General features: G+C 34.1%; 1 protein-coding gene across 1 annotated transcript; it reads right to left on the bottom strand.

Moving 5' to 3' along the window:
- Positions 1-498: 498 nt before the first annotated feature.
- Positions 499-25944, bottom strand: LOC146535876 (RNA-binding protein 38-like). The gene is made up of 5 exons (XM_085190777.1): positions 25572-25944; positions 20018-20144; positions 6357-6429; positions 3001-3236; positions 499-2858 (listed from the first exon to the last, which is right to left on the bottom strand). The coding sequence occupies exons 1-5, from the start codon at positions 25791-25793 to the stop codon at positions 2728-2730; spliced, it is 789 nt and encodes a 262-aa protein (XP_085046903.1). The 5' UTR covers positions 25794-25944; the 3' UTR covers positions 499-2727.

Below are 25944 nucleotides of genomic sequence, written 5' to 3'. Positions count from 1 at the left end.
ATTATTAAAGAGAAATTGTTTTAAATAAACTAAAATGAGAAAAAGGACATGTATTTCTTGATCTGGTATCAATAGGTCATTAATTCAAAAGTTAGATAAATACTTTTGCTTATAAACATGTGCCACACCAAGACTTAAGCGTTCTTTAATAATTTTTGTAATGTAAGTGTAACCGAGTGGGCTGTGCTCACCCCAGAAAAGTCTGGTGCCCAACCCAGAAATTTTACTTATAACAAAATACTTTCTTTAAATAGCAAAATTTAGTAGAATTTCTTTAATAGATCTGATGATCTCATTGATTTTGAGAGACAATTTCACAACGATTTCGATCTGGACGCTCGCCAAGTTGACGACGTGTATTCTTCCGACCTACTTATTTCTTCCACAATTTTAAATAGAGCAAGAGACAAATTTAAACTCGAATAGAATATATTTATATTTAAGAAAAAAAGTTGACACGACATGGAAAAATAAGGTGGGATGAAAAGAAACAACAAGTTACACCTTATAAAATTATCTTCAGTTTTAAATTATCCTAAATTAAGTACATTATAGTATAATTTTAAATTATTCATAACAATAGTTAGGTATTTATTATGAATTCACATTTATATATGTAATACATAATTAAATTGTGCTTATATTAGTGTGAATGAAATGCACTTGTGGACTGTTCAACTCTATATAGAGTGTACCATACATCTGATATTATGATATGTTTATATATTACTGTTAGAATATAGTTATTTATTTAGTATATGATTTATACAATAGCTTTACTATATTTTAAGGCAAGATGGCCACGTACATATATGGCTTACATGGTTCATGTTTTTGGTACATTTCTAATATTATACTATACTTATAATTAAAGTGTGTATAATTCAATATATCGGACCGAATCTTGGTTTTAGCTCAGACACTGCCGCGATGAGAGATTCGATCCATACGATAAATATTCAACAATTTTTATTACTCTTTCACATAATAAATAGTTATTAACATGTAGATTTACAAATATCAACAAAATAAATTACGAATAACAGCATATTATAATAATTAAAGTTAACTTACTAAGATTCTGTGATAAATCTATATCTAGTGCCCTTAGCTTGTACTATAACGCCGGCCTCATTTATTTATTTGCAAATTTTACAACCGAGGTGATATATTTTTTTGTTTATTTCAAAGAAATAGTTTAAAAGATTTTTTAATATATATATTTTTTGGTTTTTCCCTAAAGAGAATTATCGAGAGGACGGCCAGCGAAAGTCAAAACTTATAACATTAATATTACATGGACTAGTAATTGATTTATTCTAACTAGTAAGTACCCTATACCGCATTGGAGAACAAAGTAATTTTACGAGGGCCTATTAGAAGTGTGATTTACATTATTATGTATATAAGAATAAGTACATTTCTTACATTAAACAATACATAAGCCCTTTATTGCTCTCCTCTAACCTTAAGCTAAACCAAGTCCATCTTAGGACGTATTGAGCAATATGGACGCATAATACAGACCTAATAAAAGCTAATATTATTATAATTTTTGCCTATTTATATATTTAACTACTTTTCTCCTTATATACGTCAAACGGTACTATATCATATCAAAGCCAGATCAGAATATTTTGGGTATATTTATTTGTATTGACATAGGAACAATTTCTAGAGAGACTAAATATTTATTTTATAAGAAAACTGGTTAAGAAATTTCTTCATTATAATTTTTTATCTATAAATGTGTTCATTTTTAAATTTTAATAAGCATTTAACAATGCTTTATCTTGTATCTTTATTATAAAGTCCCCAAAAATCATTTACGCACAACGTATTTTCATTTAGATGAGATATGAGTGTATATTTACAAGACAAACAAATGACAGGGAAGTATTTTGGAAGAATAATAAATGGTGAACCAATGTTGAAATGTCAAGCATATAAATAATAGACAGCAGTTTAACATTGAATAATATCGCTGCCTCAGAATTAAAACCTTAGAAATTTCTGACGACAACAAACTTTCTAAGATTATTGTCATTAGACAGCTCTTCGCAAGTACTCATATTCATAAAAATATTGTTTCATACAAATATATATATATGTACTTAACTGTAGGTCTAAAAAATATTCTATAAGTAAAAAAATAGGTATGTTATAGGAAGTTGGAACAATGAGGCAAGATCATTACCGTTGCTACGTATCAGCCAACTTTTCGCACATAAAGAAACATATTAAAATTGATCACTCGCGTTGCTTCAATCCTTCTTCCTCACTTGCGAGCATCAAGGAGTTGAGGATTACCTTTAAATCTTATAGGACTTTGGAAGAGAACTCTGATGATGCATAAAAAAATGTTCTCCCATATCAATTCCCAATCCAATCTATAGTGTCAATTTCCAATGGTTTCTCTATTTGCTAATATGGCTCGATTGTCTGACGTATTCGTACGTAAAATTTATATTATTAATTTCCTAATTCCCTCACTCTTACACTGGCCTACATAAGTACCCTCATCATGTCTTAACACTAGCATAAAAGCTTATAGCTTTGGTCATTTGTTATATTTGGTTGTTACAAATCAATATACTTGATAAGTTGCAATGGTATTTGGTAATTTACTTTATCTACCTCATCACATTTAAAAACCGCTAATAATGGCTTCAAGTTTTTAAGTTTTTATATTTTTGCATATAGTCGTGTTAATATCAGCCTTCTGTATTACTGCATGCGAGCTTCTTGTAGTTGCGGTGGATAAGAGAGTGGTGGGAGAAGTGGCGCCTGTACGCCGCCTCCCGGCAACGCGTAGTACGGAGACATGTAGCCAGCACCACTGGCCGCGGCTGCAGCTGCTGCTGGAACCAATGGAGATGTTTTAATATTATAAATTGATTTATTTATGCTATTTTGGAATTGTAATATAATAACTAAGTACATTAGAATAATTAAAATGAGTATTTCCATCTATATATTATTCATAAGATTGTTACGAACCTGCAGCTGTTGCATAGGGATCAAATCCAGCCGCCGCATACTGTTGCTGATAAGCAGCAGCACCTTGAGCTGCAGCTGCTTGATATTCGTATAAGTGGTTAGCAGCGGCAACGGCAGCAGCGTGTTGAATCTGAGGTAATTGGACCAAACCACCACTGCCCGCGCCCACGCTCGCCCCCACACCACCAACAGCTCCTACGTAACTGGGCGCCCCGTACACGTAACCCGGTGATAACCTGCAAGTATCATCATCGATTATTTTAATTTATAGTCTACTTGTAAGGCTTTAGCCGCTCGAAAATATTTGAATATTTCGAGCGTCCAAGCGTGAACCCGCGATGATCTCCCACGCAGCTCGACAGAATCGATTCGTGAAAGGTCATCAATATATCCAAATCACACTATAAGTACCTAGCCCCATTTGCAGCCTGAAAGACACGAGCATCTAGTCTTGTTATGTTAGTAGACATCGATTCACTGTTATGTATTATGTAAGTACACGAGCCTCAGTTGTCGTGGTCGGTCCGCCGTCGTGCCGCGTGCGTCACTGCCCGGAAACTTCAAAAATCTTTAAAAATATGCCCGCGGTAGCAGCTTCAGGGCGACGAAAATAACTGTCTTATAGATGTTGCTTGCTTCCTCAATCACCGGAGTTTAACGTTTTAATTAGATTGATGTTTAAAGTTATTGAAAATCCATTTTTTTTATAATTAATTTAGGGCTTTGAATTTAGAATTATAATTTGAATATATCATAATTTTATTGTAAAATATTCTAAGATAGCAATCACATATTTAAATACATTCAGACTTTACAAATTGACAACATAAGTCACTGTCAGGAAATGGTGACCCGAAGAATATTTATCTGTATCAATACCAAAAAAAACCTACTAACTTTTTTAAATGCAATTAACTGTGTTTCTCTTTCTTTTTAAATTCGTTCGATATTTTATCTGCCAGTAACCATTTAAACAAAATAATTTAAATACAATAGAGTTTAATAATTATATGCGACTACGTAAAAATAAATTATGTATGATATTAGCTGTTTGTAGAAACAATAAATATTTTAAAATTTGATCTTTAATAAATTATGCCGATATATTGCCAATGCATTCGATAAAAATCGCATTAAAAAGAAGAGAAACGCCGAGTGTGCTATTTTACGCCCCACTGTAACGGCGGGCGGTCAAGTCTGTTCAGTTCGAGAGCGCTCCAAGCGAGCTGCATCAGCGCTTACAAAGGGTTCTCGGCGGGGCCCACGCTACTTATTTCACCATTTATCGACCGTTTGTCTTTTTCCAACGTTATACACGTCAATAGAGACGGATTGATGGATGGATGTTCGAATATTGTAGCGGGGTTGATTAGTTTAGAGTAGAGGACTAAGGAGCTACGCGCATGCGTTGAATACGCCCGTTCGGAAGCCCCGCCCGCCCTAGCCGCCCACCTGTGGTGTTCTAGTATATCGTAAATGCAATACCTACTTCAGCACCAACTGCTCTAGGTATACGTAAAATTACTAAATATACCTACCAAGGCTCTTAAAATTTCTAAAAAAATACAAAACTTATGAGTAATAAATAAAAACACGCGTAAAGAGCAATATATAACACTGGCGAAACGGCACACAAGCTGTCACATCTACAGTTACAAAGACAGAATCTAAATTTTTATCACCTCTAAATTTCCTATCTGTTAGAAACCTACTTTTACACTCTTAAAGAAAAGTGTTTACTTACATGCATGTTCCTATAACAACTATTAGGGAAACGTGAAAAATATACCTCAAAGGCTGTAATGTATTCATTTTTAATAATATAGTATAGACATTTGAAGGACCAAATGGAATTGAGCTTTCAAATAATAATTTTATATGAAATTCTAATATATTGATGATAAACCATTGGTACCATTTTGTGGTGGTCTAGGTCACCGTGACAGCGTTATCTTTGTAATTCCACAATATAATATATTGTAGTGAAATAATGATAATTAAAAAAAGATATAGGTACGACACGACGGCGGCGGAGGACAGAGACCACGCATTGTTATATTTGGTATTATAATTAATGCATCGTCTCTTGTCTCGCGTAATGGGCCACCAAATATATATGTATGTAACAGAACATCCCTTTCTCAAGAACCATTCACTTTTCGACGTACTGTCATATTAACAGTATCAGTTTAGTACTGTTGCTTTAAAACTCTTCAACAGCATCTGATAAAATATATGATGAACCAAGTGTTCCTTATCTACGGTCGTCGAAACGTGAATGGACCCTATAACTCGTGACTCGCCAATTCCTGTTTTTGACCCAATTAGGATTTATCGCTTTTACGGACAAAATGTTTGTCTAATTTTATTCTGATTATTTTATTTTATGAAGTGTGAAAAGACCAAACTTTAAATTATGAATTGTAATTAAAATTCAATAAATATTTACACATCTATCTAATTTGTCAAATCAGCACAGTATTTTTAGTAGAATCAATAAATAATATAAAGCATGGTTACATAAATTTATAAAACATTTTAGGCCGCGCCACAGGCTACAAGGGAAATTCGGTTACTCAGTACTTGTAAGTGTATTAAACGAAATCCACCACCAACAAAACTCATTTCAAATCAACAAAATCTTACACGAACACGGCATAAAACATAAAATTAAAGAAAAACATTGAGTGTCGAGAACGATGCGAATAGTGATGGCGATGGGCGGCGCCCGCGCGCGTCACGCCGTCACGCCGGCACGCTGTCACGCCGGCGCCGCCCATGCGACGGTATAGCTTCAAAACGTAAACATTTAAAACCCAATCGACTAATTCACACCCAAAACGAAAAATTCACTCTCACGCTCACGCTTGCCATAGATACCTATGTGAAAATGTTTGATTATATAGTCTAGGTGTGGTCCGCCGGCCGCCGCGCCGCTGGCCGTCCGGGGCGCCGCTCGCCTCATCTACCGAGACAAAAGTCAGCTCAGCTGTGGTACCGACAGTTCAATGACCACTCATCCTTTACTTACCTATTTTACCATCGATTGCAATCAGAAATCTCTTCACTATTTCATTCTTTAGCATCTGAATCGGAGACCGTATATTGCGTGAGATATAGGTTTATTTCAAATGTATCCCGCTATCCCGCTTCTTCCGATAGATTAAGTTAGACACAGTTAAGTTTACACTAGACCTACGGCGAGTGTTTGGGTGATAAGGACTGATTTTTGTCTCGTGAGATGTTTTCGAAGCGGCATGCGGCGCCGCTTGTGCTGGCAAATATCGAAGTGTTGAACCATAGAACATCGATGCAATACATATGCTTTTGAGACAACATGGACAATCTAAACTTACCCGTAATGCGCTGGCAACACTGTGGGATAACCAGCACGCACTCCCGCTGCAGCTGCTGCAGCTAGCCCGAATCCTGTAACAAATAATTTTGTCTTAAATAAATGTTGCTTTAACGATGTGACAATGAAATCCATAAAGATTTCAGAGGAAGAACGTAATCTGTCATCGAATGCGCTCCGAAAAACTAAAAGCTATTTCTGCTCATACCTAACGGAAGTTCTCAGAAAGTAGGAGAAAACTTAAAAATTAAAATATATACATATATTATACAGATTGGACCCGATCCAAATGACACAAGAATCAACTTAGCGCAGTCGACGTCAGAAATGTTAATTTCTTTTTATTGCATTGTTAAGCCGCGCGAGGCGTCTATTTCGGTCGCTCGCCGTCCGCCGGGCTCCGGCATCCAGGGACACATCTCTTGACACGACGGCACTCGCTATAAATGGCTTGTAAGTAGCTACCATCACGACATCAAAGAGCAATCAATCGACATAATATACATATATATGTATATATGTATTTAATCATATACATATATATATATATATATATATATATATATATATACTATCTGTATATGTACATAACTACATACGGTATAGGAAGTCAGCAATTTCAATAACAGTAGGCTATATGATATTTCATAGCAAATTGGTGATGAATGTCTAATGATCATAGGTGCGTGACATATGTCCGGTTGGGTTGTTATGGTGAAATTTCCCCTGCCATTACAACAAGCCACGCGTCCGGAGTGGCCCCGGATGGAGTCGCGGTTCGGCTGCTCTGATAATGTTTGACCTTCAATCAGTAATTGCCAGCCTACCAATATTTTTTAATCATTATCAATATAATATTTAATATTGCAAAGTTTTGCATGGTATTTCAATTTTGAATATTTCGTAAGAATTATTGAAAAACAAACGGATCTATAGTTATAAAAGATTTATCTTCTAGGAAAAATTATGAGGATAGAGCGATGAAATTATTTATATCTTATACAAACTACACTATTCCGGAAGCGGAATTGTTATTTTAATTTTGTACTGTTTATTTATAAGTAACATTTAAAAAGGCTATCAAGTTACCCTTAAAATTAAAAGGGTTGGTGGCGTGTTCCTAGAGCGCGTGATGTGCCGCCGCAGTCCGATCGATGGCATACCATTTGACGGCCGAGGTCGAACCACTGTCCACCACAAGCCTTATCTGATTCATTATTTTTTCCTCTTTACAATTGTGACATGGCCTAAATGCAACGGTCTTTTGTAGGCCGCGTGTGACCTAGATAGTTACATCGGCCGTAATCGATTATCGACACCATAATACTTTTAATTTGATTCGATAAAATAATGAAAAGTAACGTATATTTAATAACGACGGTGGTATGACGCAGATTTCAACGTATATTAGTCACCTTCTCCTGAAAAACGGGCCGCACACGTCTCTGTAGAGTAAATACGCTTTGTTTTAATGTTTTTGCTTGGTTTCAGGAGTTCGAGCACGGGTCGATGAACTGCAAAGCCGACACCGAAGCTTAACGACGTTTGTAAGGATTCTACGGAAATACGATTTTAGACTGAGGCGGCATACGCAAGGCAACAATTCATTGCTCGGTTTCTTTAATTTTTACTTTGTATTTAAAAAATCGATTTAATTATAACTTATTATAAACATTTCCAAATGTTTGTACAAAATTATGTACCGATTAAATCGTATAATGAGTAAGTCGGTATTTAACGATTCCGAACTCACGCAAACGTGCCAGAGAAACCAAAGTTCGCAGTAAAAGCGAAGACTAACGTCCATTACCGCATGTAGGTGGTACTAAACAAGCTGGCTTTGTTAATACAAAGTAGCATCAATATGTCGTACAAGTTTACCAGCACAGGAATAGACATAAAACAGTCGTGGCCCAGTTGCATGTCCAAACTGATCTGGACTTGGATTTGACAGAGACGCTTGGACTTCCTTGCCTTTTGATCTGTGCAGTGCTGTGATGCTGTCTCTAATACTTCTACCTATCAGTCTGTGTAAAGATTTGTAGATATATTAAAAAGAAGCAATTAATTACTCCCCACAGACCGTCGATTCCAGGGACAAAATTATTTTTGGACAACACGTGCACGGGCTTAAGCTAGTTAGTCAGCGTCTTTAATCTCAACTTGGCTTATATGTATATTATAAATATTAGTATTTCATATAATATAGATTAATCATTTTTAATTTATAGCTTTAGATTTCTAGTATAAAGAAATAAATATTTTTATCTCATAATATTAGTTAGGTCGTTACTTTAGAGAATGGACGTAGAAAATAGCCAGTTCCACTTCGTTAGTTAAAGTTAAAACAAAAGAAAAGTTGTTAAGAAAATATGTGGGGTTGGCGCACCGCCAGCGCTGGTGTCGCAGCAGAGGCGGCGGAGACGTTCCCAAAACTGCGTATATTTAGACAAAATAAAGAGTCAGCCGAAGACAAAACGAGACGCTACTCTTGTTTTATAAATAACCGCGTCGTTCGCCGGACGGCTCGGCTCGCTCACCCAACCTCTGCTCGCCAGCTGTTGTACATAAATAATAATTAAGACACGAAGAAAGCTACGTGTTTCTTGAAGATGTTTTAAAGCAATACAGCTTCGAGTATTAAATATTATTTCCTTTAGAAAAATTGCTAATTTATCTCGTATATTCTATTTATTTCATCGACATAATATCGTCCATCTAATTCACTTATGTCAAAATGAAAAAAGCAAAATAAAAAGAGAGAATAATGAATACGTCAGCTTAGTTGTTAACCTTAAACGGTTTATAAGCAATGTCGTAAAGTAGTAAAGTAATCTGTGATGTCGGCGGATTACGGGGCTTCGTGCGGATGTCGCCTCTAGGGATCGCGTTTCATGGCGAGGGGCGGAACTCCTGCACTCGAGCCTATGCTAACAATGCCTGAACAATGGTTCCACGCGGACTTCCCTATCCGTTGGAAAACTCGTTGATCGGACACCCGCGTTTAATGAACTCCCGGGCAAGATGTTACTATCTATGGATGTCGAGAAGTAGCTAATAAAACAAAATTTACAACAACAACTTTTCTTTTTTGGTTTCACGCTGCATTCCGTAAATATGAGGGTTTAAGACAATTCCGTTCCTCACTTTCTACCGAATTTTGGAGACATTGTGTTTTGGGTGTCGTTAGGGCTCTGGCGATGTGGCGTGGCAGTCGAGGCGGCGATGGCGGCCGGCCACGACAGGCCTCTGTTCATAATTATTTTTCGGAGAAAATTGCATTCCAACACCAAAAAACTTCTTCAATTATTTCTTTATGTAATTTTCCATCATTTTGTAATTATTAAGATTTCCCTCTATGTCTAACGATATAAATATTCAAACCACTAATGCTGCATAATATACATACTTATACTTTTATTAAGTCTGGACACCTAGGCAGTCATCTATTTTGTCTACTGGGACACATGCCATATGTCCGCATTACGAAGGAGATAGCTACTATTATTTCCTTGGAAGTGGTTCAAAAATTTCACGTTATTAGCCGATGATGTCTACTGATATAATGATTATTATTTTATAATTTTTTTACACTAATTATAAAAGAGAAATCCTACTAGAAATATAGGCAAAAATTATTTATATTTAAAAAAATTCTGTATGTCATCCGTGATCATTGAATTTCTATATAAATTTGTTAAAAAGCAATTAATTCAAGTATTTTTTTTTGTGGAGTAGCATAAATGAATTGTTTGAGGATTTTTTTTCACTATTTAACTAGTTTAGTTTAAAAACATTGCATAAATAGGAATAATGTTTAATTTTAACATATAATAAATAAATACATATATAAAGTTAAACAATTTTTTAGTTGATAGTCCATCACAATTAAATTTTATATTCAAAAAAATAGAATTACAAAGTTAACAATCCAGATCTAAAATTGTATTGTAACTATAGAATACATAAATAGTGTTCATAAAAATTTAATACCAATAATAGCAAGTTTCCGTCGTTTACAATAAAATAAGTAGTGATTACAATAAAGTCAGATACCATCGCCGTGGTCGTTGCGTGGTCGCGCAGCTAAGCTGACCATTATGGCTTCGCTTCATACAATTATAACTACGCGCACTGTTATCGATCGGCGTTTCAAATTATAATGCCTATGTTTTTTATTATTATTTTTTAAATTTTAAATACAACTATTTTATGTCGAATCTATGAAATAATTATCTAAATTTTAAACTTGGTCTATAGTATTTTATTTGTTACTGTTGAAATAGAAATTTAAATATCTAAAAATAAGTTCCATATTTCTTTTTTTTTCACGCTATATTTCGCACTTAGTAGGGTAGGCAGAGGAAGCTTAGTTTGCGTGGCGAAATTCAACGCCGCGATTTGCCTCCACACCAGAGCAAAAAAATTAAAATATCCTGTCGCGTTTATAGTTGCACGATTGTCCCCCTGCGCGACTGGCCATAACTATTTTATATAAAAAAATCTTATAATTAAATGTTTTCCAAAAAAAGATAACAGCAACGCCATTCTAGGTGCTATGATGAGCCAATAGTCAACTTAAAATTTTATGCAAATAGTCCCTATATACACCACGGCTGACTAACTCACAAACGCGTGCGGACTCATCAGTCCACAACGCTTATATAACAAAGCCGAAACCAAAAATAAAAATAGCGGCGTGACAGGGAGCCGGTACCTACTGTTGGTAGACGCGGGGCACATGCATTAGTAATGCACCAACGAAGGGCGATCGGTGCACGCGATCCACAATGCCAAATACATGGATGGGCTAACCCCTCGCCAAACATCTAACAAACTGAACTCTTCATTAATCAATGATGGTTTCTATAGGTTCCTATGCTATACTTCATTTCTGCACGTTATTTCTGGTTTTCATATATTCAGGACGCACGTGGCGCAGAGGCAGAAAGGGTGGCTATAAACGTGGCCGGTTGTGGCTTCGATCCCCACTCGAGAAATGAAATATTTGGTGGTGGTGAATTTGGCGGAAAATGGGGAACGTAGTGTCTTACTAGGTTCCCTCTGCCTACCCTGCTGTGTGCGGGATACTAGATTTAATATTTTTTTATACATTCCATTTGCAAGTTGGTGACGGCGTTGTCGTATCTACTTGTTTTATATTAATAATTAAAAGCAGAAAATCAATAGTTATTTACGTAATGGAAGAGTTCTTAATGGTTGTGTTCGAGTTAATTTCTTAGGTGTGAATCGATTATTTCGGTGCTCATTGCGCTTAATAATTCAACGTGTCGCCCGTCTGTTTGTACAAGTGGCTTGTTCGGCCCTCATCAACACACCCATATAATAAAATTTTAACAATGTTTTCATATTCGACGTCAGACCGGCTAAAGTCCATGGGTATATGTAGATACATATTTAGAAACTGGGTTACAATATTTAGTTCCAACGCAGTAAAGTAGAATAAACTGTACACACGCGTGACGTTTAATAATTTTTATATTCTTTTTGTATAAAATATGTATTGAAAATAAACACCTAATCAAACACAGCGAAACAAAAGAATTTATGTTATTATTATGCTGGTTGTTCGCGAAGTAAAACTTTTATTTTTAAAAATATATATTCGTGATAATTACGTAATTTATAAAATATTCACACTTTTTATATAAAACGGATTAAAGAGGTCAGTCGTGGCATGAGGGCACAAGTATTGGGCACAAGAGGGCACAAGTTGTGGGTTCAATTCCCACTCGAGGAATGAAATATTTAATATTTTCACTTCTTCGCTCCGAGAACGATTCAAAGAGCTGCGTTAAGTTCCGCCATTTAACAGGCAATTCCTCCAAAATTCGGGGGAAAGTGAGTTTCCAGTTTCCCTCTGCACATCCCGCTAAGTGCGGGATACAGCGCGAAGCCACAAAAAAATCTGAATAGGATAAAAATATTATAAAATCTAAAGATAATTACGGATTAGTGCTTATTTGTTTTGGCACTAAGGCAGATGCGCACACGCCGAAGACAGACACGGGCTGACGCTTCATCAATATCCGAGAATATATTTTTACTATTACTGCTAGTAATTCATTTAAAACGTGGTCTCGTGAATTTAAAACTTAATATATCAACACCAAGAATCCTGCGTACTAATAGTATCCAATATTTGCATTTAAATCAGTAAATTCAATAAAAAATAACAGAATGTAAACTTTTTGCAGATTTCGAATAAAAACGTTCAGGTATAAAATTGAAGCACATTTGTCAAAACCGGATAAGCACTACATCTTTCAAAGCGCACCTTGATCAAAACTAAGATAAATTTAAATTATGTAGGTATTCTAAAAGCCGGTTTCATAACGGCCATCTTTTCATAATATCTACTTAGGATTAAAAAGGACCACCCTATCTTCATTCATATTACAATAAAATTATTTAGAGTACCTAGTATGGGAATGCCGAAATCTGAACGGACATTATTCGGTCAGTTATATTTGTAAAGCATAAACAATGTGCATCGTAAACCTGAAATCTCGCAAGACAAAGATACAGACTAAACAGGGTTTTGGAAGCTTTATTGTCTATAAAAAAACTTTTTGTCAGCTTCTCGCTGTGTTTCATATAAAGCAGGGTAGGAAGAGAGTAAGACACTACGTTTTGTGCCAAATTCTGAAGGCATTACGTGTTGAGTGGCGGAACTCAACGCTGCGCTTTGCCTCAACACCAGAGCAAAGGAACTCAATAATGATCAATCTAAATTATATCGATTTCATATTCCTATTCCAATGTATAATAAAAAGATACAATTGACGCGTACAAAACGCGTTGTTAAAGCCACGTGTATGTCACTTTATACAAAAGTGTATACATATTATGAAAAATATGGTAGTGTGTGTTATATTTATTTTCTAAATATATTAATTTAATTATAAACAATTTTTTCACGCTGTATCACGCACAATAGCAGGTAGGCAAGGGGAACTGGAGACCCAGTGTTAACTTGTTAAGACACTCCTACTCCTCCGTCCGCACAATTTTCTTAAAGGGGGTACCAAGTTTTTCTGCACGTATTAATAGGTATATAGAATATGGTATATTTTTTACTATGTGTATTATACTACAATAATAAAATGTATCTTAGCCGATATATTTTATTTAATTGTAATTAGAAATTATTAAAAATAATTAAGAACTTATATAGTCACTAATCAGAACACCATAATAAAATAAAAGATATCGTCTAATTTATGGAAAAAGCCATAACGGAAATCTAAAAAAATATACCATCCTCGCCTTGCGACTTACATTCCCTACAATTTGCATTTGTATACGCCAAACCGTCAGCTTTGTGAGTCAAAATCGAAATAACGGGTACGAGCTTGCCAACGTCCGTTGTCCATACCCCAACGACATTATACAGGGGTACCGCACGGTGCATTACTCGGGAAGGGCATATGGCGGACCGGTACACCACGGCCAGGTGGCCCGTCATGCGCGCCCGCACCCATTGTACCTTACTCTCCCCCCTCCCACTCCCCTCTTCCCTGTACTCGCCCGCGAAACCAAACAATGAGACCTCCGCGAAACACAAGTAATGATGCGAACCATTCTTATACTTTTAACACTTCAATGTAGTGAGCATCAGCTGGTTTGTCAGCTTCTAAACGGTTTAGCATTATTAAGTCTTCTCGTTTTAGCTCTCATGTTTTTTTTTTTAAGTTGGATCTTAAAGTAGGTCACAATCGCTTCGGTTTCTTTATTATATAACTTTTTATTAACATCTAAGAATTACAAAAGATTTTATTCATAGGTAATGTAAAACAAGATATCAAATGTTAGTATATACAGGGTGGAAGAGGCTGCGCTTCTTTAATTGAAACTGCATAAAGGGTAAAAAATTTCAAACCCGAAGCTAAAGAAATTAATCAAGATGCCTCAACAGTTTGGACGTAGGATTTTTTTTTCATTTCACGATTTTTCTCCATACCTGTATTTCGTGTGACGCACACATACACATACTACTACAAAAATACTACTAAGCGTTGCCAAACTTCTACTTTTCATTCGTCAAAACAAAACCGAACGAGAAAGAACGATATCTCGCGTTCTTTTTCACGCAATTACCTATTTATTATAAATCTAAATAACATTCAAACCTCTTATTAAAATTGTTTAACAAAATCCTACTTTAAGTCAATTTATTATATCACCTTTATTATGAAATTATTTAGAAATACTGCATGGTTATTGAACCACCCACAAAGTTATATTCAACATTTTTAACACAAAATGATATTGAACTACGATAGATAGGTACTTACATTTAACATTAGTTTTACATCGTCGTTGTCGCATTCTCCTTTTACTATCACTAATATTTACATCATAAGTAATATTAAAACTCAACATTTGTTTGAAATGTCTTAAAAAAATGTATGTTTTGATAGTACACTCAAATACTGACACAATAGTTTCACATTTGAGAAAAATACTCAGTAATCACATCATCACGATCACGAAACATTCATCACGATTTTAGAAATCCGATTAATGATAAAATTAATATTAAACAACATCCAAATAATTTAAAACACTTAATAATTATTCAACGTATAAAGTCGAACAAAATAATGTAAATACAACAGAACTTAGCCGTTCCGCGGCTAAGTTCCGTTCTCACACAGATAATTAAAAACATTGTAATAGTTGCCATTAACTAAAATACTTATCGAATATACTATTAAATTTTTTATTAAGATTTTCATTATTATTTATATTTGTATGATTATTTTGATAGAAAATCGTATAAAAATTAAATATTAAACGAGTTTTATAATGTTACACGAGGACCTGCGAAAACTCAATACGAAATAAATTAATATTTAGTAATTATTTGTAAATAGTATTGATAATTTTATTAATTATTTTAATATCAAATCATGCGTAAAAAGTATAATCTACATTTATTATGAATTATAGTGTTATATTGCACAATCAATCAATATTAAAAATGAATTTTGTTATCTGTACAAAGACACCCCGCTCACGCCGCACCGATTACCGGGGATTCCCATAGAATCGGTGCGGCGCGTACATTCTGCGCAATAGAAGTTGGGTCGGACTATAGCTGAATGCTATTTACTAAACCATATAAATACAACGGGTTATGGGCCCAGACCACGTCGTAACAATAATAAAGAAGATTGCATCAATCGTAGAAAATTAGAAATACTGGCGAGATTAAAACAGCGTTACTTCACGCGACGCTTCGGCGTTGGTATTGAAATTTGGAGGTTAAGTTGCCGGGAAGGAATAAAAAAGAAAAACAAGCAAAATAAACAATCACAATGGAAAGGAAACAGCACAGTAATAAAACTGGAAGGAGTAAAAAATTGGAATGCTTGGAAGTTCCAAACCATAATACTACTACGGGGGGAAATTGTGTCATCATCATCTGCATTTATTGTAAAAAGAAATGCTACAATTAAAAGAAATATTAATTGTTTCAAGTGTAATAATATGGGTCATTATCGAGCTGAATGTAATGTGGACAGAAAATGTAATATTTATTGTTAGAAAAAGTGAAAAAAATGCTATTATTGTAATAATTTTGTAAACATGTTAAAAATGAGTGTTAGTTTAAAACGGGAACATAAAAAATGTGTTTGTAGTGCAACAAAAGTAAAATTAAAAACCTAATAGAAATAACTCAATAAAAGTGTGTGTAAAGTGTATTCCTAAGTGTTGCGTTAATTTAACATCAGCTCGCCGCCGTTGCCTACATACCTACGCTAGTTGCTGCGACTCGATTTCTTGAATGAAGCGTGTGCGACGTTGCCGCTTTGACAGGTAAGTGTGTGCGTGTTTATATTATACTTTACAAATGGCGTTTTTTTTTAAAACGATTATTTTATTATTTATTTTGTTTGAAAAAATAACTTTTTCATTTTAGGGAATTATTTTTTTTCTGAATTATATTAGGCTTTTATAGAGTAGTTAAAACTGTGGTTTCATTTAAAGTGGTGCCGTCAATTCCACCCTGTATAATCTAATGCAAAGATAAAAAAATAAACATATTTCTTAATAGAATATTGATATTTAATAATATCGATAAGTAACTTAGTAGCCTATTTAAATATGAATAATTAGATAACGCAAAAAAGTACAAAAGCCAATTTAATAATACCCTTACGTAGGTTAGATTAAAACATCACTGTTTATTATGACTGTCGTTTTATGTCTGCTAGAAATTAGATAGCAATTTACCTGGTCTTTTAGATAAACAGATTGATGTTATCAAACGAACACAATTCAATGGCAACAGGAAGTACGTTATGCATGTCATTCTCGCAAAGGTTACACAGTACAGTACCAATTATCCTAAGTTCCATGTTTTATCTGTGGCTATAGAGGTAGAAATAAAATGGTTTTGACGTTTTTCAATCTTGTCACATAAATAAATAAAATATTATTTTAGATATATTTATTTGATTTTTATATTTATTACATGATTATTTTATTTATAAAATTTTATTTTTAAGTTTAAATTTTTATAAAAAATATAGTTGTTAAAGAAAAAAGTACAGATCAACCCGACCCGTAACAAAATTAAATATCGAAGTCATTGAGACAATAAAATGAATACATAATTTAGCACGTATCTTGTATTGTTATCTTACTTAAATAAGAAGATAAGATGATATCTATTATTTATAACTAACGCCAACGTCCGTACTAATAATATAAATATAAAAGTGATTTTGTCTGTCTGTCTATGTGTCTTATATCCTTTTACTTTCCAAGCATTGACCAATTTACCGTACCAATTTAATAATATTTGGCGTAAGATTTCAATAGAAGGAAAATAACCTATTACGAAAAAATATACCTATACCTAATCTCGTCTAGTTATATTTCGCTAGTTTTCCTTTTCACTATCCAGAAGATACGACAGTCATATAGAAAAAAAATCCCTATGAGTATGCAAAGTTAACAAAATAAAGTCAAAATATTAAAAATATAATCTATTTTTTTTTTTGAAGGGAAGGTTCTATTCTAACTCGACCATTCACTTTAAATTACATCAACGGCATCGGTGTTGCCATAAGAACTGCTTTAAAATCTGCACACCCAACAGTTGGTTCATAAATTGAAGTGTTACCAACATTTCACCGCAATCGCAACATTACAAGGGTTGCGTGCGGGGTCCAATCAATTAGCGAGCCTCCTACTGGCTTCCGGTTCCGAGCGTTTAGGGACTTCCGGAGGGGAGGATTGTTCCGCTAATCATGGCGTGAACACGTCACCGTCGAACACTCAGGTTTGTAAAACTTAAAAAAACTTGCATGGGATTATGAGTTTACATGCTCAAAAAATAAATGCTTAGATGGCATGTCATATTTTAGTATCTTTGTGGTCAGGTGTTTCAAGTTTCTATTCGTTTCTATTGATTCGTGATAAAACATAGTACACTGTCAAGAAAGGAAGTCATAAGCTTGTTAACAATTTAGATAATTATTTTGATATTTATGGTAATGTTGTTTGAACATTGTAGTCTTTTAACACTGAAATAAACTTAGTAAACCATAAGAAATATATTACTTTAAAGTGTTGATTCGAGTTTAATAGAATATTTATGTTTTGTTTTAATCATTTTATTTTACAATTACAAAATCCACTCAATTCAATTCAATTTTAAAGTTCATTTGTATATTTTTTATTTTTAAAACGCAGGCACAATATTATAATAAAATGAATAAATGTATGACACACTGTTACCCAAAATTAATTAAATATATATTCATATGCAAACATGTAAATATATGTATTTAGCTTCTCGTTACTAGCCTAAAGAAAATATTTGTAAGTAATATAGTTAATTAAAAACTCTTCATAAAAATTTCAGCGAATGTAGTGATAACATTGAGTACATAATTTGGCACTCAAAGATAAACCACAAATAAAATACTATCTAATTGCTGATAGCAAGAGAAACCAATTGATATTAATTTATCAAACTTAATTATTAATGCCATCAGCAATTTAACCACCAATAGTTATCATTGAAAAAAGACTGTCTGTTTAAATGGTTTTTTTAATGTTGTTAATAATTATGTTCAGACAATTTGGTTAAGAGCATCAAAAGTGTCGTAAGTGTCTTCTATTGAAGAATAGAAGACACTTCTTTCGATCTTTTGACGCTATCAGGTCCTATTTGATAATTTTACGCGCCTAAAATAATATCTTATTGTTTTGCAATAATATATTTAGCAATAAAATTATACCGAATATCTGGATTGTTGCCAAATTGGCGGTAATTTCATAGGAAGTCTGAGAGGTACTCCAATACTGAATACTGACTTGCCTTGTTGGCTGCCTTATCAGCTGACCTAACACTTTACTGCCAAAGGACTTTAGCTATCTGCCAATGTAATATATAAATAGTTTATTTTATATTTAAATATTGGGATAGATCCATTTTAAGCGATCCATGTCGTTATCATTATACTAAACTAAAACACTGAATCCTTGAAGGCTATATGACAATTTTACAACCAAGTGCAAGTGGGATTCGCCCACTAAGGGTTACGTATAAATTTTATAATTGTACGTCGACGGAAGATCCATTTTAAAGAGTTTAAGTTTATTAAATAGATTTTCCGTCTATTTTGCCTTATTGCACTTAACAAACGGACATACAAACAAATAGACTTACAAGAAACTCTTTATAAGGGTTCCCAGTTTTACTTTGAAGAACGAAACTATAAAAAACAATAAAACCTCAATATATGTGCAATACTAAAAAAAATGTAATTAGCTATGCTATTAATAAATAATTGCAAAATATGAACACACCAGTTTATAAATAGAGATTTGAAATTTAATCAACACATACTCGTCACATGTAAGTAACCCCCACAGTGTTGTCACACGCAAAGTATCGTTTGCTTGTGAGCATTTTTTGTGAGGACAACGCGGGTCGGTTCACTAAACAAAACAGAATTTTAAAATATTTTTTACAAAATAAAAGCAACTTCTTTAATTTCAACGGGATCGCACAATCAGAAACTAACCAAACTTTCATTAAACTACTCTTGAAGAATCCTCTCCAATAAAAAAAGAATCTTCGAAATTAGTTGACTGAATATTGAGTTATGTAATTTTTAAATTTCAAGTAAAAAAGAATCATTAAAATAGATGCATCGTCAAATGTTCTGTTCTAACAAACATAAATAAATAACAGTCGAGTTGATAATCTCCTTTTACAGAAGTCGGTTAAAAGGGGGTTTCGTGTGAACGCAAAAAACATGCTACTACAAATGTTTAAGAAACAGCTGAGCCCGTGGTAAGATCCCGTCAACGGTCCCGTGAAACCGTGACTCCTTTTATGAAGCTTACCCTTCTTAGCTTCAATATAGATTCTCTAATGTTACACCTGGATTCTTTATATCAAATATTAAAATCTTTAACTAACAAATTGCCTCATATTTCCATATTCCATGATGTCATATTATTGCCATGCAATTTGTATTAACTGTTTTCCTTAATCTGTGAATATGTTAAACAGTTACGCTGATAAAATATAGTCATAATCAATCAATTATTTAACCTAACTACTATATAAATATATTTATTCCATAAAATGAACTGCAATCTCATACATACCTGGCGCTAAGTTTCCTCTGGGCTTAGCTCCTAGGATGGCCAGGTTGACGTTTGCTTTTCTCCCGTCTATTATGGGGTTGGGGTCCTTGCAGGCTCTCTCCGCCGCTGCTCTGTCACCCATTATTACCTGTAAATAGAACTCCTTTTAAATATCTTTCTCCTGTTTTTTTGTAAAGAAATTGATGTAATTTCCTATAATTTTGCCATTTCACTGCTATTAAATATTAATACATATTCTATAGTTTCTTTGATATTGAAATTTGTATCAAATAAGAATGTATAAATGTTTATTTACGAGATTCAATCATTTCATAATAAAGGGTGATAATCAAAAGCAAGGAGTGTATAAATACATTACAAAAGATATATTATAATTATTATTTCTGGCACCTATATGAATGTAGACTTTTATATAAAAAATATTTTTGGATTTTTTAAATAGTATGTCACTATTGTACTTAATTCAGAACTAAATTTGTATATATCGATTATGCTTATTTCCTACCACGTATTAAATATTTAAATATCATTTAAAATTAAAGTCCTTTTTAAAAACCTTTTACCTTTTTAAAAACCTTTCAAAATATTCGTATAAAACAAATATTTTGTTTTAATTACAAAGAAAAAGAATCTTATTTCAGCATAAGTATATGTTTAAGCCAGCAATATAGCTAGGTATAGGAGACTACAATGACGCGATTGAATTACCAATTGTAATGCATATATGAGCCGCACAGGTCGCCACCTCGCCTGTCGCCCGACCACTGATAGTTGACCTCATGAATATCTCACAATTCAAACAACGACGAATTTTCTATATTAAAAGCCAAAGCTCATTCTTATTTGGACAGAATATGTAACCTGGAAGTCATTTGATAAAAACTACCACATGAAGGAAACATTAAGTAACCTTCAAATTTCAAAGGTCCTATGAACGTTTGAATAAAATGTTCGAATTATTTTTTTTGCTTGCAGCTTTAATTTACATTAATTTATTTTGATTGTATTAGTTAATTTGAATTTCAATTGGCCTTTGTTAATTTGAAAAATGTCATCAAACTTTTCTCTTTTCTACATATCACAAAATAAAATCAAATATCTTAAAATTCTAATATAGTTTCCAATTTTTTCATAGTATAAGATTAGATAAAAATACTAAAAATAGTACGTTCTACAAGATGTCGTCGCTAGAAATTTGTTAGGTAAACTGAACTTGAAAATTTTCAAGGTAAAATTAAGTTAGTTCGTCAAAATAGGTTGGAAATGTTTCAACCTATTTTTAGACAAAGGAGCAGCTTTTCACACAGATATTTTACTTGATTTTGGAAATTAAAAAAAATAGAAATATTATATTTTCACTCATTTTCACATTTATTTAAAATATGAAGCTAAATATACAGGTCACTTGCACTAGTACGATGTTCGCGTACAACAAAGAGAATTGAAATGTAATTAAAACAATTGTAAGCGTAACTCGAACCGTATCGACGAAGGTGACGATATCGAAATAAATCACAGTTCAGTAAATTGTTAGTTGTGTGAAAATAACCATAAAAATAACCTGCACATAACAGGCTGACACAGGGAACCAAGTGTTAAGACACCCATTTGCCGTCGAATTCTGGAGGAATTGTGTGTTGAATGGCGGAACTCAACGTCGTGAGCTTTGCCTTGACATCAGAGCGTAGAAATGAAAATATTAAATATTTAATTTCCTCGAGTGGGGATTGAACCCATAACCTGTCGCGTTTACAATCACATTTTTGGACTCCTGCGCCACTACTGACATCTTACCTATATTATACCTGAATCGTAAAACTTTCTACGTAGTTGTATAAAGAATATGAAATGTTAGTAAAGCGCTCAAATTCTAGTTAGGCAAGGCGTTGATAAGGAATCTTATCGACCAGTAGTTCATAACATGTGTTTGTTTTATTGGTTGGTTTTAAAACGACCTCAGTCATTTTCTTTGAACGAACGCATTCTACGATGTATTTAGAGAAATTTAAAATTATTGAAAGATTAATTTGTTTTTGACGAATGTTGTGTGGGACCAAATACCATTTGGGAGAATATTTTTATTTTCTATTTCTCCGTTATTGAGGTTTAGACCTTGTAAAATACATTAAATAAAAATAATATAATTTCAGCTATATAAAAACCTTAATGTTGAATCAGTTATCTACATTTTAAGTGAACTATAACTTTTTAATATCCGTGTATTTAATTACAGTTCACGATATATTTCCCATGGTTTACCTACATAGTGCACGCTGTACACGTCATTGTTTGTTTATCGCTGTATTTAATGCCAACATTATAAAAATAAAATCTATAACGTACGTAAAAAATTCTGTCCGATATTAGAATGATAAACTAATATTATTGTATGTCTTACAAGTTTAATATTCACATTTTACAGTTGACCTTATTTCAGTAATATTCTTTTTTTAAAGTCAGTGCCAAATATTTTGCAAAGATTTTTTTTTTTACTTATAGGCTGAGTAGGAAGCGTAGGGTATTTGAGGTTCTGTAAGGAGCTTTGAGCATAGACAAAATAAAGTAATGTTTAATTTTCACTACAACCACTCAGCTTCTGCAATATTACTAAACAAACTTACTATATATACAACTTATATGAAAACCAACAAAAGAACATTCAAAGGACTATATGGATATAGTAACGATATGTAAAAAACATAATTAAACAAGAACAAGGACTTAAGGAGGCGAAGTACAATCCAGTAAGCATTCAGTCAAGTGAAAGCACGATAACAACAAATACAATAAACTGTTAGTTTACTGACATACTATTCTAGTTTCCTGTGCGATAACTAAACAAATGTACATAAATTAAATGGTGATATGGATATATGTTTTTACCTAAAAACATTGGGATACACGTGTTTCAAATTTTAATAAATAATATAATTACTTTTACTATAATTATAATATAATATAATTGAAAATGTCATTGACATGTCAATGTGACATTATTATTGAAAAGAGCAACTTTTAAGTTTCTGGCCCTTCTCAACGACTGCCTTCCGAGCCGGTGGTAGATTTGCCGTATATTGTACAGCATCACGGCCATAGTGACTTCTCCTAGTTGGGTAATTAAGAATTTGATTCCCACTCGGTGGAATGATACATTTAATATGAAATTTTCGTTCATTTCAGCCATTCATTACGCAATACCTCGAGAATCCGGCGAACAACGGGGAACGTCAGTGTCTTAATTAAAACAGAGTGTCTTAACATTAGGTGCCCAGATCCCTGCTAGGCGCGGGATACAGCGTGATTCCAGCTGGTTCACGTAAATAATACCTAATTTCATAATTAGATACAGGTGCAGGCTCCTCTGTTTTAATCTATCTATCTTTTGTTTCTTTTTTTCAATATTTTTTTTAATAATGAACGAAGCGAAGGTCTACATCATTGCCACATAATTGTATATGTAGGATCACCACTCAACCAGCTATTGTACGCGCTTTAGACACGTTTGTTAGACGCGTCCGAAATGTATTGTTTCCTTTGTAATGTTACCATTACCTCGTTTAAAATCATATTTAGATAATGAACTCGTTACTTTACGCGAAATGTCCTTCTCACAGTCTTACTGAACTTAAAAATTTAAGAATATTTATAGTTCGATATGAATTTACATAATATTTCGTTTTACTATAGTTTATAGTTGGATAATAATTAATAAGATATAATCAGGGGAAAAAGTAAAGGGGAAAGTGACTGGTGCAATAACAAAAATATATGTAAATAAATTACTTGAATTAAATATTTATTTATTTAATTTACAATAACAAAAGATAAGTACCTACTACGCCGTAGTATCCGTAGCGAGAGGCGTGTCTGGATGTGCGACGCCCAGCATTTCAAACTCGGTGTACGCGAGATCACGAAATTTAGGGCTCCAATGCATTGGTAATAACGTCTATAATGCTATGATAATAGTCTTAAACTCGACACGCCTTGGAAATTAATCAATTAATATTCAGAGTTTCAACTACAGAATTGATTAAAACTTGCTTCTATTGCAAATTGGTTATTTTTCGTCAATCTTTTACGTGAAAAACTCAAGCATTTATGATTTTCCAATACTAATTATTTGATTTTTTTTTGCTCACTTGCTATAAATTTTTCGATTATTTAAACAATATTTTTTTCAGATTTACGCTACTATTCCGCATATAGCAGGGTACACAGAGGAAACCTAGTGTTAAGACACTCCGTTCCCCATTTTTCGCCGAATTATTGGTGCATCGCGTGTTGAGTGGCGGAACTCAACGCCGAAAGCTTGCAAATGATTTCGTTTACTGCTGTGTGGTCTCGTTTCTAGTATTTCATTTGTTGACCAAAGATTCATCACCTCTATAAGGTTATTTTTTTGCAGTGACAGACTAGTTCCTATTCGCCCGCAGTATCAGATGGCGTTCTTTTGTCTACACAAAGTACTTCAGCACGTCCCGACATACCGGGTTTTGTGCCCATACAACATCTAACAATTGTTCTTCGTTGACTTCACCACCACCCGTATTACGAAGCGGTAAGGTTCAAATTTACATTAGAATGAAGACGCTACGACTGATCCGTAGACCGTTTTATCTAGGTTAGATTCACAATATACGCAAAAAGCTAAGCTTAGTAATTAGCTAACGCAAAATACACTTTAAAACAATTAAAAACCACAAAGATCAATAATTAGTAATTAAGAACTTTTTGGTATCGATTTTTTTGGCGTTGCGATTATTACAACTATTTAGATGTCACAGGGAGGGTGCACAACGAGACACGGTTCCCTCCGCTGCGTCAGGGTCCCTACCCTAGTTGAATTGAAAATGGGGTTGTGATTCATTTCCCACGAGCCCCACTCGCACCGCACGATGCCTCCAACTATATTACGCTAAAACATTTCTAAAGGAAAAATTCTGTAAACGATATATTCAATGCAACTGAACTGGTATATATAGGTATATTGATAGATTATAGAAACAATAAACAGCGCACTTTCAGGCGGCACTAATGTATTTATTATTAACACGTTGATTGACGCCAAGGTGGTGTCCATTTATGTCCATCCACTCCACTAGGTAGTATACTTCACTCGCATAAAAGGTACCTAAATACGTATTAAAATAAGTAAAATTCTCAAAAAAAAACAAAGGATTCATATTCGAATGAGCTCAGCTTCCAATGATTGTGCTGATTCAAAGTATTTTGCATTGGTAATGTTTTTGTATATGGTGCAACGGAGCAGTCGGTATCGGTAGTGGGTACACCTGTGAAGCGAGGATACCAGTTCCGCGTTCGAGGTAATTTAGCGTGCCATATGGATGGATATGTATGTGGATATTCAGTATTTAGGTATATAACAGGTAGCAGGTACGATAAGGCAAACATGCGATATAATGGTTTAGAGCCGCGATAGCAATGCGCGCGGGCACATAAAAGTTTACGTGTCATTTCAGTTAAATAACTTGTTTATTTAATAGCTATTTCCTTTAATAGTGTACACGTATAGTGAAAAGTGAGTACTTACAAATCCATAGCCTCTACTTTTGCTGGTCTGTCTGTCGGTGATGACGACGGCCTCCTCGATGTCTCCGTACACGGCAAAGTGTTCCCTTAGGCTCTTATCCGTGGTGTGATAGGGGAGACCACCGACGAAGAGCTTCGTCCATGTGGTGTCCTTCTGTCCCGGCAGGGCACCCAGCGCCAGCAGCCCCTCGGGCTCGGCCGGCAAAGCGCCCGCCATCAACATGCCTTGAACAGCCTCCGTCGCGCCGGTCACCCTTGCACACGCGAACACTAGACTCCGCTTGAGCGGACGTATACGAGGAATGATAAACACTGGGGGTGACAGACGTGCGTCGCGAATGGTGGTTGGACGCGGACTGATGCTCGCCGGCGGC

Source organism: Heliconius melpomene, chromosome 10, assembly GCF_056956725.1.
Source record: "Heliconius melpomene rosina isolate 202511_hmr_F chromosome 10, ASM5695672v1, whole genome shotgun sequence".
NCBI lineage: Eukaryota > Metazoa > Arthropoda > Insecta > Lepidoptera > Nymphalidae > Heliconius > Heliconius melpomene.
Note: the sequence above shows the minus strand (reverse complement) of the source record. Positions and strands in the feature narration are given on the sequence as shown.

Coding starts and splice junctions, on each gene's coding strand:
- LOC146535876 (XM_085190777.1), bottom strand. CDS start 25,793: ATGTTGATGGCGGGCGCTTTGCCGGCCGAGCCCGAGGGGCTGCTGGCG. Junction 20,145..25,571: donor AAAGTAGAGGCTATGGATTT/GTAAGTACTCAC, acceptor TTCTATTTACAG/GTAATAATGGGTGACAGAGC. Junction 3,237..6,356: donor GTGTTGCCAGCGCATTACGG/GTAAGTTTAGAT, acceptor TGATACTTGCAG/GTTATCACCGGGTTACGTGT.